Below are 15,763 nucleotides of genomic sequence, written 5' to 3'. Positions count from 1 at the left end.
AGAACATAAAGTGAACTTAAGAAGTTGGAACCATGCTGTTTATTAGCCGCTTATAAAAGTGAGCAAGAAGTAGCTTGTTTTTTTCTGAAAGTCTAAAATAAACAAGCAGAGAGAAGCGTTTTTCTTCTACAATATTCAGCGAACATAAGAAAAGGTCCTTAGAAATGCACACAAAAAATGAAAAAAAAGATATTACAGACATTATCAATATTTTATAAGGAAGCTTGAAATCTATTTACATACATAAATACAATTGAGTTTATTGATACAGCTTCTTCTGAAGGAGAAAATAAAAGACAAATGATCAGCTTTGCCAATACTGACCCGGCGGAAAGAGGGAAGGCACCCCAACAAATTACCAACTGACTAAACTCCCCCAATAAATGTATACTATAGAGTAAACAAAGGCATTTTGTTCAGGTGTGGAAAAAATATATTCTGAGATTGTTGTCAACTCATTTATTTTCATGTATAAAAGACCCTAAATATCTCATGCCCCCCAACAAAATTAAAAGAACAACAACAACCAAAAAAAAACCAAACCAACAAAACTATCAAAACCAAAAAATACCCTAGGACTGAATGTCCCAGGAAAAAGGTATTTCAAGAAAAAAAAAATCTGCAATCATCAATTGCAGGCCTTTGGAGGGAAACCGCTTCTCTCTTGCCCGTCTGAGCATGCTTGTTGCACTGGTGCTTGGGCAGAAGGGCAGCCACTCAGCCATGGGCTGTGAGTTTCGGAGCTTTCCGCTGCCGGATCTGGACAGCAAGCAGATCCAGGGCGGCTGGCAATTCCTCTGTTCTGTTGGAAGAAACGTGTGAGCAAAGGGAATGGCGGACTCACCCTGTTCTTTATGCAAAAGGAGTACTGGATCACCTGTGTTCTGGAGCACTTGGTATGGGGTAGTGTGTGGTGTGTGTGTGTGTGTGAGCAAGGGAACGGCGGACTCACCCTGTTCTTTATGCAAACGGAGTACTGGATCACCTGTGTTCTGGAAAACTTGGTATGGGGTAGTGGTGTGTGTGTGTGTGTGGTGTGTGTGTGTGTGTGTGTGTGAGCAAGGGAACGGCAGACTCACCCTGTTCTTTATGCAAACGGAGTACTGGATCACCTGTGTTCTGGAACACTTGGTATGGGGTAGTGTGTGTGTGGGGTGTGTGTGTGTGTGTGTGTGATGTCTCCTTAGAAAGCATGCAGGAGGGAGGAGGTAGGGTTTGGAGGACGGAGGAGAAAAGAGAGAAGAAATATTGGAGAACACAGAGGGTGAGAAAAACAGAAGAAACTGAAGTGTGTGTTAAAATCCTAAGTAGGGGCCGGAGGAAGCAGTAGAAATGACTTATTCCAGCTTTCTTTTCCTGGACCAGTACCCCAACGGCCCCACTTATCTCAGAACTGGCTTAGGGTCTTACTGAAGACAGTGAAGGAAGCCACCATGATGTACCTGAAGGCAATGAACACAATTTCTCATGCGCCATGTGGAATCTTATCTCCAAGACAATGAGTTCCGGACTGCTTTTTTCTTTCTTTCTTTCTTTTCTGAAATGACTAAATTCTGTGTATGCTGGTAAGGGTTGAGGAAGCACTGAACGGCTAACCAGGCCATCTACAACAAAAAAATGAGAAGCTGATGCACGGTTTTGGGGACAAAGATTCCAAGTGTGAGGTTATCTGGTCCCTCTCAGAGGGCTAGAGTACCTTCAGGTATCAGAATTAACATGAGAAAATAGAAATCTTCTTCCTTTGTCTTTCCCTAGGATTTTCTTAGGCCAGATATGGCCTATGCTAAGAGGAACATCTACCTTTGGAGAAATAAACCAATGGTCCTTTCCAGAAATTGAGATTTTATTTTTACAACAGCATAGCTGTAGATCGTGCTGTGGGCCAGCGGTGCAGCTGCATGGTGGGGGAGCTGTGCCCGCTGTGGAAATCTAATCGCCTTTCTCCTGCAGCTCCTCTCCAGACAGGGACAGCCTGCTAGCACAGGCTAGCCTCTTACCAAAGTGCTGTGCTCCGTGGAAAACAAAGAATCAATATATATATATATATTTATAGATATAGATAATTCAAAAACAAGTTGTATTTTTAAATAAGTCCAGCTGTTTTCGCTGCCTGCAGCCAAAGATCTAATCTGAATGCTTAAATTTATAAAATAATAATAAAAAATCCTACACTGTTCTGAAGTCCTGCTTTCAAACGCCCCTCGGAATTGACCTGACATCATTTCAACTAATTTAAGAGGTACATTAAAAACAACCAGATCAGTTTGAACACACAAATGTCAAAATCAGCAGTTAGGGTTTATACGTTGTAGAACGACTGAATTTTGACCAAGTCCTCCACTATAACGAGAGTGCCATCACATCTACAGTGACTGTGGTATCCGTTTGAACCGTAGCATGGACTGCAGAGACACGAATCTTCCTTATCATGCTGATGCACAGATAAAGTGCACAGACCCCAAAGATTAGGGGATCAGCCTGCTGGAAGCAACTCGGAGACGCTGGTGAGCGAGCAGCTTCCCCTAAGCACCCTGCATGGGTTGACAGGGTGTCTCCCACAACTGGCTCATTCAGGCTTTTGGGGTACACTCTCTTAAAACTCAGCCACTGGGCCTCAAAGGCACTATTACCCCTTCTATTTTGGTCTTTGGGGTGCAGCCACAAGTTTTGGTTTTCGTCAATGAGCAGGAACTGGTAGTGGAAGGCAATTAGAGGATCATATTTGCTGATTTGGGGTCCGCCAGTTTACCTGAATGAGCTCCCTTATAAAGCATGCCTGAATCAGAAGGCCTTGGGGCAAGCATACCTCCAGGCGGAAATAAAATTCTCATCGGAGCTATAATCACTGGCACCTCTCTGAACCCTTTGGGAGTTTTGCCTTTCTTTTTGAAGGGGAGGAGCCGGGTATGAGGCCCTTTGTTGAGCCTGGCATAAAATTTTGTACTTCTGATCCTTGGAGTGACCCCCAGTGTCTAAAATCGGATTGAAAACATTGCTGCATTAGCTACCAACTTGTTTGAAAAACATAAAAGGGATTTAATGTAAACAGTATCTCTAGGTAACCAAGCCGCCACAACCCACCCTTTGTTTTTTTCTCCAGCCATCATCAACGCAATAACATTTAACTTTGGCTATTATAAAGGAAAATGTAGTACTTGATATTTTTCTTAATATAAGTACATTTAAATAATTAAAAAAGTATCAACACATATGCAAATGTTCAAACATCGATACATAAATATCTAGGGATTTCTTTGTGGAAATACAGTAGTTAAAAAATGACCCAAAGTTGTAGCTGTATCTTAAAAAAAAAAAGACAAAACAAACAAAAAAAACAAGAAAAACCAAAATCCCAGCTACAAGAAAGTCCAAAAGTTAAATAAAACGTAGAGAAGGGAACCGTATTTCTTTCAGTTGGTCAAAGGAAGAAAGTAGCAAGCTCAGATCTATACATATTTAAAAATATCGACCACCCAGATGCAAACACACATTTTTTTGCAGTTGATAAGGTGCGGAAAAGTAACTCCGAAATAAGAAATAAATGCCAAACTGGATGAGCTATGTCTTCCCCACCCAGAACCAAAAAAAATTCCACACTCTTTGGAATAAACAACGTGGTTAAAAAGTGAAGTCAAGGGTATAAAATCTTTCTTTTTATTCACAGCATTGCTAAATCAGAAGCATTCACAGTTTCCCTCCGGGAATCTTCCTGTTGGCCTCCAAGGGCCCTCCTGGCGGGGGGTCTGTGCGTGGACGGCAGGTGCAGCCGGGTTCAGTCCCTCGAAGGCGCTCAGTAGGGCCGCCACACCGCCTCCTCCAGGCGCGCGGGGGGCATGTTGGTGGGCGAGTTGCTGTGGCTGCCCTCGGTCTCCACCACGTCGCTCTGGCTGGGGAGGCTGGGGTTGAGCAGCGCGGCGCCCGTGGACGCGTTGGTGCAGGGCGGCAGGATGCGCGGGGGCGAGCGCTCGCCGCCCACCATGGAGAACTGGTAGGAGCCGGCGGAGGTGCCGTAGTACAGGTGGTAGGAGGGCGAGCTGGTCTGGAAGGGCCCGGCCTGGGCCTGCGACGAGCCTGGGTAGGGCGGCGGCAGGTAGGTGTGGTAGCGAGAGGCAGAGCTCATGGCTGACATGCCGATGCCGATGCCCGACGTGACTGGCGGCGAGTAGGTGAAGGCGCCAGGGTAGTGCATGCGCGGGTCGGAGATGGACGGCAGCGTGGGGAACTGGCGCGGGTCGCCGAAGGCTGTCAGGTCCGGGGCCGCTGTGGGTGGGTGGAAGAGATGGCGTGAGTCTGTAGTCTGAGAGGCGAAGGCCTCCCTCTCTGCCGGAGAACACAGGATTGCCCAGAAAGCTCCTGCCCATGGAGGGGGGACGACAACACTGAGATGGATATTTACCCAGAGGGCTGTTGCTACCTGGCAAGAAGTGGATTTGGCCCAGCATGCTGTCATAGTGAGTGACGGCAGACTTTTGTAGGGAGTCGTGCTGTGGCCTATGATATGGATCGTGACATGACGTAGCATGTGCATTTCGTAAGTACCGAAATGCCGCACACCTGGTAGAGCAATGTAACGCTTACAGTATGCATACATGTTAGACTCCCAGGCTGACAAACTGTAGCCCATCAGTCAAATTGACTGGAGGGACCTTTTTTTTTTTTTTTTTTTTTTTTTTGCTTTTTGAGACAGAACCTCAGCCTGTAGCACAGAGTGGCCCTGTGAATCCTTTCATGGTGCCAAATATCTCCCACTGCCCTTATGTAACCATGACAACAGAGCTCTCAAAGCTTGCCCATGTCTTTCTGGCCCTTCACTGAAAAAACAAGCCTATCTTCTATTTATCTTAAAATATTAATATTGATTAATATATTGGTAATATAATCAGTACATTGGCATAACGACATTATTATAGCAATATATAATGAGATAACATTACGGTAATTGAGGTAATGGATGCAGGTCTATGTTACTAATAGAATATAAATATAACAGCAGTATTATGTCGTTATACACAGTATTAAGGCTGGATAATAGAAAACTGTCATTTTCATAGGCTCTGACCCCTTGGAAGTTGTCTAACTTCCTGTTATTTGACTTAACGCATGCTATGGTGGTGATGGTGTTGGTGATTGGCATGTCACTTGTCTCTACGTCTAGCTTCTGACTGGTTCCACATCTATGTACAATGCACACACGATGTCATGTCTTTAAGACTTTGCCTCACCGTTTTCTTTTTGATTATACTTATGCGTGTCTGGGCATGTGCACGTGTGAACGTAGTGTCCACAGAAGCCGGAAGAAAGTGCCAAGTCCCGGGGAGCTGGCATTACCCAGGGTTCTGAGCCACCCTGCCTGGGAGCTGGGAATCAAACTCAGTTCCTCCGAAAGAGCAGAGTGTGCTCTTATGCACCTAGCCATCTCTCCAGCTGCAGCTTCGCTAGCTAGTTTGTCTGTTTCACGCAAATGGAGAGAAGAGCTTGTTGTACCAGCCTTTTGTGCACGCTGAGATCTTGTCAGAAATGACAAACCTTCTGTACAAGATTCATTTTGTGGGGAATGAATCTACACCTCTGCAGACTGCCACTGGCTGTCCTCCTGTGTTTGCCGCATCCCTCTGCCCTTTGCTCATGTGCACGCTGGCTGCCTTTGAGGCACACCATGGGGTGTGCCGGCCAGCATGGCTTCCCTTGAAGATCAGTTTACATTAGTGGCGCTGCTGGCATTTTTGCCCATATCATTCCTAGTCGGTGCTTGGCTTCTGATTTATTCCTTGTGAGTTGTTTGGCAGCTTCTAGGTCCTTTACCCACTGGATGCCAGTGGTATCCCCCACTGTGACATCCAAAAATATCTCCAGACATTGTCGATAACCTGGGAATCGGTGTAGGGGTGCACATTCGCCCCCTCCTGCTAAGAGCCCCCGCTGTGAATAGGAGGGTGTTGTGGGTAGCTTGTGTTCCCTGGAACGAGAGTTCTCATACCTGCCCCTCCCGAAGACACCAACAAAACAGCAAAGGCAAGAACTAAACACTCAGAATGTTAACTTCTCAAATGAACTTCCAGAACAACTTTAAGCTCTGGGGGTATGTGGTCTGGGCCCTTTTGAGCTGAGCCTGCTAGGGAGAAACTTGAGGGGAGCTAGAGAGCTTCCTCTGAAAGGAAAGCCTCTGAAAGGATTAATCCGTTTGTGGAAGACGCTGGCTGTGATCAACTTCCTTCTATTCCAAGCCTATTATTCCAGCGCGAGAGCTGCCGTTCTTGTTTCTCCCTCTCCCTTCCTCTCTCAGTAATCTTTATTGCTCTAACACAGTTTTACAAAAGGAACTCTTGTGTACATTTGGGGTGAATGTGAGGAAAATAGACTCCTCATCAGAGAGGTAATTAGAGTTTATGGAAACAGCCAGAGTCTGCAGCAAACTCCGCTGCTAATGAGGAAACCAGGAGTCTGATTTTCAAACAAACACTCCTGTTAATGTTTTCAGAGCGAGTCAGACATGCGGGCAGGGAAAAGGCTGTAAGCTGACAGTGGTTCTGAGGCTGCCGGGGCTCAGCTGGCTGCCCTTTAGGTCTTCTACAGCCAGGCCACACCTCATTCCACAGGGTTCATCCCTGCCCCCCTCGCTGCGGCCATGTGGGAGCAGGCTCGATGTCACTTGTTTTGCTTACACAGAGAGCCGTGACATGTTTGAGAGTTAACAGGAAGCTTCCCTCCATGTTTTCCTCCAGTTAGATTTATACAGCCTAGGGAGAAGCCGAGGCTGGAGGGAGGGCGTTAGACAAACACAATCAATTTGTTGTCATCCTGATGCAATACTCTGGACACAAACAAATGACTCTGCCCATTATTCCTCTTGCTTCATTTGCCCTGAGACAAAAAGGTGAATCCACTGGAAAAAATGAATGAAAGGTCACCCCGTTTCACAGCCATGCCTGAACACGCTCTGCCGGTCCCTTCCAGTTACCACAGGGAAATGTGGGGATGGTACTAAGTTACTGGAATCCTGCGTGAGCCTGTGATTCGTCATGGGCCCAGCAGAGGGGTGATGTTACCGCCTCAGCTGCTGGGAGCAGAGTAGCTGCAGATCTGAGATTACTGGTGCTATCTTTCTACACAAGGTCAAGTTCTCCCCCCTCCACCCCGTCCTCCCTGAATCCCTCCCTGTCTCATTTTTCAGTTTGTAATCATTGGGAAAAAAAGACTTAGGCCTTTAGATATGCTCAAATTCAAATGCTTGTTTTCATTTACAAATGTTATTTACATTTATGTGATGGGTGTATGTTGGTATGTGTGTACGTGCGTGCGTGTACACGCACACAAGAGCGCTATGCTTCTGGATGCTGGAGGAAGAAGTCAGATACCCTGGAGCTGGAATTATGGGTAGCTGTGAGCCAGCTCATGTGGGGCTCGGGAACTGAACTCAGGTCTCCTGGAGGAGAAGCGGAGGCTCCTAACCACTGAGCCAGCTCTCTGGTTCTCCTTGTTCTCCTTTTCCAATCTGGTTTCTCCTCTCTTCTTACAAACCAGCAGTCACAGTATTTACCCATCATCACACTATGGCTCTTCTATCCTTTTGGCTGGCCTTCGCCACTTGAGGAGCTAAGGTGACTGTGTCCCCCAAAGGTGACTGTGTCCCCTCCCCAGGAGGAAGGTCTGAGCATTAGAAGGTTCAGGTATTTTCACTGGAAGTGAAAGTTTTCACAGGATGGCGCTAACTATCCACCATGGTGGAGCTAGTCTGGGCTCTCCAGCCTGACAGGGACAAAGCAGCCCACTCCAGGCCCCTCCCACTGCCCCCAAAGGATTAAACAACCTGAGCAGATAATGGCTGCCTTAAAAGGATCTTCTGCATGACTCAGATTAATGCTGTCTGTCGCCCAGGTTGGCAGCTAAACATTAATTAACAAAAAGAAAAAGAAGGGGAGGAAAAAGAAGGAAAAGAAAGGTAAACCTTCACGTGACAGCTCCTGCCAGACAAGGTGTGCAGTCTGCATGCAAGGGACAGGGACAGACAGAGTGTACTGGAGAGGGAGGCCTGGTGGGGCCGGTGTAGCCGAAGCCCACAGAGGGGTCAGGTTCCCAGAGCTGTGGGCCCGGAGCCACTTCCTCTCATGGACCCAGCCTTCTCCTGCCCCATGTTTACCACAGTACTTCCTAAGCCTGCAAGGCCTGTGCTCAGGGCTTCATTTCCAGAGGGAGCCTTGCCAAGCTGAAGCTCACTCTCCTGTGCCTGTTCCCTGCCACTCATGAGAGCCTGTTTGTCATCTCTGGTCTTCCCTACGGGGCAGCAGAGGTTACTTTTGGGTCCTGAAATGGCTTTTCTCTCTCTCACATTCCCGTGCCATAAGCACCCTTCTTTCTAGCTGGTGTTGTTGAAGTTCCTATCATTAGGAACATAGTTGTGACGTGGCCCTCTCTTATTTTAGCTGATGGTGGCTCTGGCTGATAGATTGCCCAGGCCGTAATGAATGACCCCACACACCCATGTGATATGGGCAGTGCTGTCTGGACTTGATCAATAAAAAACAAGTTAAAAATATTTAAAAGACGTGAAGTTTTGAGGGAGATGCTATGCGGGAGCCAAGGGGAGGCACGGGCAAGCCGACATGATCAAACGTGTCCCATACATGTGTGCAGTTCTCCAAGAGTAAATGGAAAGCGTTAAGAGCCAGTCTGGCATGTGATCATGTGATCGCTGGTCAGCCGGTGGAGCTGGACCTAGGTGCACACTTGGGGTGGTGGCCAAGCTGAAAGACTTATGCAACACATTTCAAGGAACAGACCTACACTGGGGACATTTCCAAGGAAAACACTAAGTGTATTTAGATGCGGGCTGTGGCCAGCGGACAGAGCAGCGTCACTGACAGGAATCTGGGAGAGCCGACAGATGCTCCTGGAATCCAAGTGTCCCTGAGGGGACAGGCTTTTGGACACAGCCAGCTGAACAAATGCCACAATTCCTATGTTACCCTCTTAATTCCTTAGACCATCAGCACCCATGGAAGTGTTGGCACAGATGACCTGAAGTCAGGTGAGAGCGGAGAGAGGAAGCTGGCTTTCGTAGCTCAATCAAGAGCCAGGGGCGGGTGAAGTTCAAGGTGCTCACTGCCCCCAGCTGGCACAAGTGGAGACATTTTGTGCATGTGTGTGTGTGTATGTTCATTTATGGGCATCCCTGTGTACAGGCACTTGTGCATGTGTGTGTACATGTGTGTGCAGAGACCAGAGGCGGCCTTGGGTTTTGTTCTTCAGCAGGGGTCCAAGTCATCTTTTGAGGCAGGGTCTCTCCTTGACCTGGAGCCCTGTGATTAAACTGTTCTGGATGCTTCCTTGCCTCCATGTCCCTAGTGCTGGGATTAGAAGCCTGTGACACCACACTTTGCTTTTATACCTGTTTTCTGGAGAGTCATACTTGGTCCCCATGTTTGCAAGGCACGGGCTTTACCCAGAGAGTCCTGGAGACTTCTGATGGACATGCTGGGCATTTTCTACTGGCATCTCGAGGTCAAGGACACGTCTAACTAATGTCTGGTGCATAGGACAGTTCGGCCCCCAATAAAACGTGATGCAGCCCAAATGCCAGTACCCCCAGTACCATTGCTGGGGGGAGACAGGCTACAGTAGCAGGGTGAGTCGGGGGTGATTTGTGATGGAGACTCTGACCCCCTGGTAGAACCTCAAGCAACTGTGGTGGTTGTCTGCAAACAGTCTTTCACGACATTGAAGGCGGCTGTCCTGACTCCTCTGCCTTTCTGCCTGCCCCCTCATCTGTTCTAATCTGCCTTTGAGGGCCCCAAAGCAAACCCCGCCCCTCCTCCACCACACATAAAGTGCATTGCAGGCCTCTTAAGGGTGAAGGGCTCTCAAGTATTTCACAGTTTGGTTCGGCTCCAATTTCAAAGCCCCGAACAGTAAGTTTCTTCTTTAGCCTTCAACAAAGGAGTTTTTTTTTTTCCTGTAACTCTGATTTCCCTGCCCAGGAGCAAGGGTGAGTGCCAAGCCCCAAGGGCTCATAGGTTAAATGACTAATATTTAATGAGCTCGTATTAACAACAATTATGCTAACCATGACACCTGAGCTCTCCACCTTGTTCCTAACCCTCAGTCTGAACAGCCCTGAGCTGGCAATGTTTATCTTGGGGCATATTTGTTCCTTATTCCGAAGTGTACCATTGTGCTGTTCGCAGGAACCTGTGACAGTTCACCACGGCTGGGGAGCGCAGCCATGGGCTAGAATTCAGCTGGGAGGTGGATTCCTTTGCCAAAGGTACACAATCCTTAGGCTACTTTGCCTTTCCAGAATAGTAGCCCTCGGCCACCACCCTTCCCCAGCAGACATGAGCAAACCCTAAATACGGAAGAGATGGACGGAGACACCTCTGTCTTCTCACCCGCTGCCTCTTCTCATGTCAGGAACAGTCCGTGCTCGGATGGCAATCGTGCAGAGGCGGGTGACTTTGTCTTTGAACCCTGTTCTGCTCTGTATCCACCCCGCTCCTTCCCTTTGTCTCCTATCCTCTTCCAAACCTTCCCCTCCAGACCCCTTGCAGATACATTCTCAAGCAGCTTACTTGAAAGTCGACTGGAGAGTTCCGCAGAGAGGCTTGTCATGCCGCTGGCACGGCCAGGTGAGATGGGCGTTGCCGGGTGCACGGAAGAGGAGGTGATGGATCCCAGGTACTGGTAAGACTGATCGTAGGACCACGGTGGGGATGGCTGGATCTGCCTCGCATCTGCGGAGAGACAGGGGTGTTGGTGACAGATGGAGTGGGGTGGCATCTTAAAATGAAAAGGTCTTGTAATGATAAATAGTCACCATTATTTAAATGATTACACATGTATGCACATAGCTTGTTCATAGAATCCAAGTATTTGATGCCCCTGTGATATGGTGGCTCCCCTTAAAGAGGAACAGTTCATGTAGGATTTTAGATTTTTATTTCATAGTGCTTCCTTCTAGACGTGTAACATTGCAGGTTATACTGGACTCTAGGAGTACTCAGTGACTTTAGGGCCCAAACATGACCTAACAGCGCAGCAGGGCCGGAGGGGAGCAGAACCGACAGGCTGTCCTGCACCTCATGTTACCCTAAGTGTCTTGCTCCAAGTGTGTGTGTGGGACATCCAAAGTCCATACACTCAAATATTTTCTGCAAGGCATGCTTATATTCTCGCTATATACACTTACCAAATGAACACATACTATTCAGATATTTTAAACACTTAAAAAGCAAACAAAAGAGGTTCTAGAACCATCACAAAGCCCTCCGGGGTGCGAGCTGTGGTGTAGTAACCCGCTGTGCAGACAGCCTAGCATCCCCTACCCCCACGTCTGAAACGACACTAAGCACAAAGTGCTATGCCGTGATTCATGCTCCGTCATGCTTTACTGCGGTGAGAAGAGTCGGGCCAGGCCTTTCTAACCTCGTAACTAAGCTGTGCAACATTGCATAATATTTCATAGCCTTTAAAAAATATGCTCTGATAAAATGACCTTCACGATTCGAGCCCAGGTTCTGTGTTTTCTTTGTTGCTGTTGCTGTTTTACACACAGGCTGCAGATTCGGCATCATCTTACTTCCCACTGTGGTTCAGTGGGGACGGCACTGCATTCCACACGCCGAAGCCGGCAGCCCATCAGCCCTCATTTCCTCCACCACAAGGAAACTCCATGGGTCCTTTGCCAATGGTGGGCCAGCAGCTAGTGGCCATGAGCCTCTCTGAGCAATTTTGGATTGTTTTCAGTCTTTTGTTTGAGCCAAAAAATAAAAAAAAACCCCAGCAAAACAAAAGCAAACAACAACAACAAAAAAGACGTGACAATACAGTTTTCTTCTGTGTTTGTGTGAGAGATCTCTTTCCTTTGCTCTGATGGGAGTGGAAGTGGGGCCACCATGAACACAGGATAGACAGAATTGAAATAGCCATGTTGTTAGTTGCCTCACCGGAAAAAAAAAGAGCGCTAGGCCCATCTGCCGGATCAAACCTTCATACTCCTCTCTGGAGTAAGATGATCTCTAAAAACCATCCGGTGGCGACAGGTCAGGGTCCTGGGTCAAATTTCTCTGTTTAGCTTATGTGTTATGAGAGTCAGGGAAGAATCAGGCGAGGGATGTGAGTTGAGGTGTGGTACTTATGATCCTAATGGGGTGGATGCTGGGAAGTGCTAGCAGGGATTCAGTGGGAGTTATCCAAAAAAGGCCTCAGCCTGAGAGAGCGTCACAAAGCCCAGGTGAGATGCTCATTCTTGAAGGAGTTGCTTCGGGTAAGTCCATCCATCAAAGTAAACACAAGCTGACTCAGCACGGATTGTGTGCCAGCCATGTGATAATGTGGCCAGTCATGGCGGTGAAGAGGCACAATGCGGCCCCCGCTGCACTGGGACTTTCAGGGCAAAGATTCCAAATGATATGCTTGGAAAGTCTCCTTCCTCATGCACTTGTCAGCACACTGAGAATTTTTCCATCCATCCATCCATCCATCCATCCATCCATCCATCCATCCACCCATCCATTCGTTCAACATTTGCATATTCATCGGCTGGTGGAATTACTCACTGGTTCTGTCATTTATGTCTCCACACACAGTTTTGTCTTTGGGGCCCCTCGGGTAGGGACTCACTAGTAAATGGTTTTACGGTCTCTACCTTCTAAGAGGTCCAGCCACTGGAAGATGGAGAGGCCATAGAGACCAAGTGCTAACTTACATGCCTAATTTGGACTTGCAAATGGCTGCTTCCAAGGCAGAGGGAGAATGACAGTGGTGTTTGCGCCGCGCTTATGTTCTGCACTGGAGAGGAGCAGAATGGGAAGGCATTGCGCATGCGTCAAACAGATTTGGGGTTGAATTCTGCCTTTACCGGAAACTAGCTAGCTCCAGCAGATCTCATCTTCTCCTGTCTGTCAAGGGTAGTATCAAGGAAGAAGCAAGGTACAGGAAAAGGGACATGTCACGCTGTGTGGCCATTGTAAATGCTCAGTCAACATGATTGACTTCCATGATTGTATTGCTAAAGGAAATGCAGTACCGAGGTTAGATGGTCCTTGGTGGGAAAGCAACGCCCACTTGCACTGGGATGGGGCCCAGGCAATACTGCTCTGCTTGGGGTTGAGCGTCTTGAGAAGAGCTAGGCTCTGGGTATGAAATGGTGAGTGAGTGAGGAAGCTAGAATTCTGTGAGAAAGAGAATGCAGGAATTCAGTGTCTCAATCAATTCATGCTTCTGTTTTTAAAAGTTCCCAATCAGAAAATTTAAACTTGGACCTTCTATATGTTGGTAGTTTCTGTATGCTCATGTTTTCGATGAGAATACATGACCAATGCCATTGCAAATATGGATAAGAGGGGCTCCCTCTCTCATTCCTGAACCTCACCCCCTTCCATCTGAAACGGAGGTGAAAGACACGGAGAAGTAGGGAGACAGAGCAAAGGAGCATGGTGTATTTCACTCAGAAAAAGAATGTATTTAAGGCAGCAACATCAGAATGTCTTTAGCGTCTGTCATGAGCTGTAAAATAATTCATATCAGAGTGGCCACCTTCTCCCACTTTCAGCACCAAAGTGTAAAGAGCTGAAGAGTTACCATTCTTGTCTTAGAACAAGGAAAATGGTGAACAGAAAATCTCTGACCTTTCTGGATCTCCCAGGGAATTCTGGCAGTAAAGCAGGCCCCCACCCCAAAGTCTGGGGAGGAAGCAAACACAAAAGACCACACCAAGGAGACAGAAGCCTATGGGAGCGCGTAGTGGGGACATCACAATGCTGAAAGCTGAATAGAGACGGATAGGAGAAGAAGTCTGGAGAGCTACAGTCCTGCCCAGAAGGGATGTGCTGTGGTCCAGGGACTCCACTGGGTGCTCACAGAATCCCATCTCACTGTAGACTGTTGATGGAAGGGCTGGAAGGGGCAGAATAGATAGAGAGTTCACGGGAAGCTAAAGACCACAAGGACTCGAGAGGGGCAGGACTCCTATAGTTACACTAATTCACCCTAACCCAACTCCTGCCTGGATGAGAACAGAAAACTCACACCAGAGGTCTGGCTGTGTTAGCTCATGCTATGGATGCACCATGCTCAACTCTGAACACATTACAAGATAGGGAGGAAATGTATGGCTCAGAAAGACAAAGTGAGCGAGAAAACTCAGATGTGACACAAAGGGAATTTAAAATGGAAATTGTAAGAAAATCTCAAAAGAAATTAAGGAAATGCAAAAGAGAAACAGGAAATATCTTTTATGAGGTTATTAGTAGGCAAGCCATGGTCGAGGGAAGTCAGTGAACTTGAAAATGTGTCAATACCAACTTGTCGAACTAAAAGGTAAAGAGAGAGAGCATGTATGTGCACGCACATACACTATAGCATGTACACACACATACACACACACATCCTACAAGTTCTCCTCTGACCTCTGTACATACACTATAGCATGTGTACACACACATACACACACACAGATGAGAGAGAGAATTAGAGATCAAGAGAGAAACTATATAAAAATAAATGTAAATTTTGTGAAAAGTAGTAACATATAACAAGTATCAAATAACATTACTTGATTGTGGACTTAGTTTTTAAACACTGGATCAACCACTAAAGCAAGTTTTAAAAGATTTCACTGATTGACTGATTGACTTTATGTGTATGGGTGTTCAACTACAGGCATATCTGTGTTCCTCGTACATGCAATGCCTAAGGAGGCTAGAGGAGGGTGTCAGATTCCCCTGGGACTGGAGTTAACAGACAGTCATTAGCCACTAGTGGGTGCTAGGAATCAAACCGGGGTCCACTGGAAGAGTAGCCAGTGCTTTCAGTCTCTGACCCACCTCTCGAGCCCCCCTAAAGCAATTTTTTTCAAAGTATACTTGATATGTGAATAGGTGAGCTACAGTGAAATCATAAAATGTTCAGTCACGGCTAGAGGAGACAAAAGCAGGGGGCGGGGCGAAGAACCACGTGCAGCAGACGTACAAATGAAACTATGACAGATAATAATCCAGCTCTATCTATAAACAGTTGAGATGTGTGAATTGCCTGCATCCACCGCAGAAGCTGTGGGAGCAAGCTACAAATAAAACTTAACTACCTGACGCATACAAATGGCTCATTTAAATACAGACTCAGGCTGGGTGAAAGGGGTGGGGAGAAATTATGCTAACATCAATTCAAAGAGTGCCCGACTTGCTGTATTAGTTTTCTACAAAGCTAATTGAAGATGGAGATTTTCAAGGATAAGAGGTGAGTAACATGATGATACTATGGCCAACTAATAATACGTATTCCTTAACAGGTGCCCAGTGAACACAGTGTCGAGTCCTCAGGCAAAAACTAATTGAAATGCAAGGAAAAGCAGACAAATCCATCATTCTGGCTGGAGACCTCAGCATCCCTGCTCTATACCGACACACCATGCAAACAGAAGTCCGAACTCCGCCGACCTGGACAGTATCACCTTGATCTAACTAACATCTGTAGGCTATTCTTCGGAAGCCCACACGTACACTCCCCGAGACGGACTACATTGGGGGTCATAAAATGCTGCTTGATCTTAAGGGCATAATCATACAAAATGTTATCTTAGGTCACAAGGACTTAAACTAAAATCAAACGACCCCTTCCCTGCAAACAAAAAACAAAAACCAGTAACAGAAAGATTATTAGGAAATCTTCAAAAACTGGAGATTATCGGTAAATGCCATAGGGAACCAAATAAAAGATCTCAAAAATATTTATACTTGTCACTTAATGAAAATGAAAGCAAGAACATTTA

The 15,763-nt window shown here is 46.8% G+C and overlaps 1 protein-coding gene and 1 long non-coding RNA gene across 3 annotated transcripts in view; one reads left to right on the top strand and one right to left on the bottom strand.

Annotated features, from left to right (window-relative positions):
- Window positions 1–548: 548 nt before the first annotated feature.
- Window positions 549–15,763, bottom strand: part of Runx1 (RUNX family transcription factor 1) — an 89,071-nt gene continuing 73,856 nt past the window's right edge. For both annotated transcript variants that reach the window (XM_057765825.1, XM_057765826.1), the window contains 2 exons: window positions 10,566–10,727; window positions 549–4,260 (listed from right to left, as the gene is read on the bottom strand). In XM_057765825.1, the coding sequence (XP_057621808.1) occupies window positions 3,791–4,260; window positions 10,566–10,727 (632 nt within the window). In that variant the 3' untranslated portion in view covers window positions 549–3,790. The remainder of the gene's footprint in view (window positions 4,261–10,565; window positions 10,728–15,763) is intronic.
- Window positions 10,185–15,691, top strand: LOC130872029 (uncharacterized). Its single transcript, XR_009056881.1, has 3 exons — window positions 10,185–10,261; window positions 10,534–10,671; window positions 15,284–15,691. It is a non-coding gene; the product is annotated as an uncharacterized LOC130872029 (long non-coding RNA).

Source organism: Chionomys nivalis, chromosome 3 (genome assembly GCF_950005125.1).
Source record: "Chionomys nivalis chromosome 3, mChiNiv1.1, whole genome shotgun sequence".
Classification (NCBI taxonomy): Eukaryota; Metazoa; Chordata; class Mammalia; order Rodentia; family Cricetidae; genus Chionomys; species Chionomys nivalis.
This window is presented reverse-complemented; position numbering and strand designations above follow the sequence as displayed.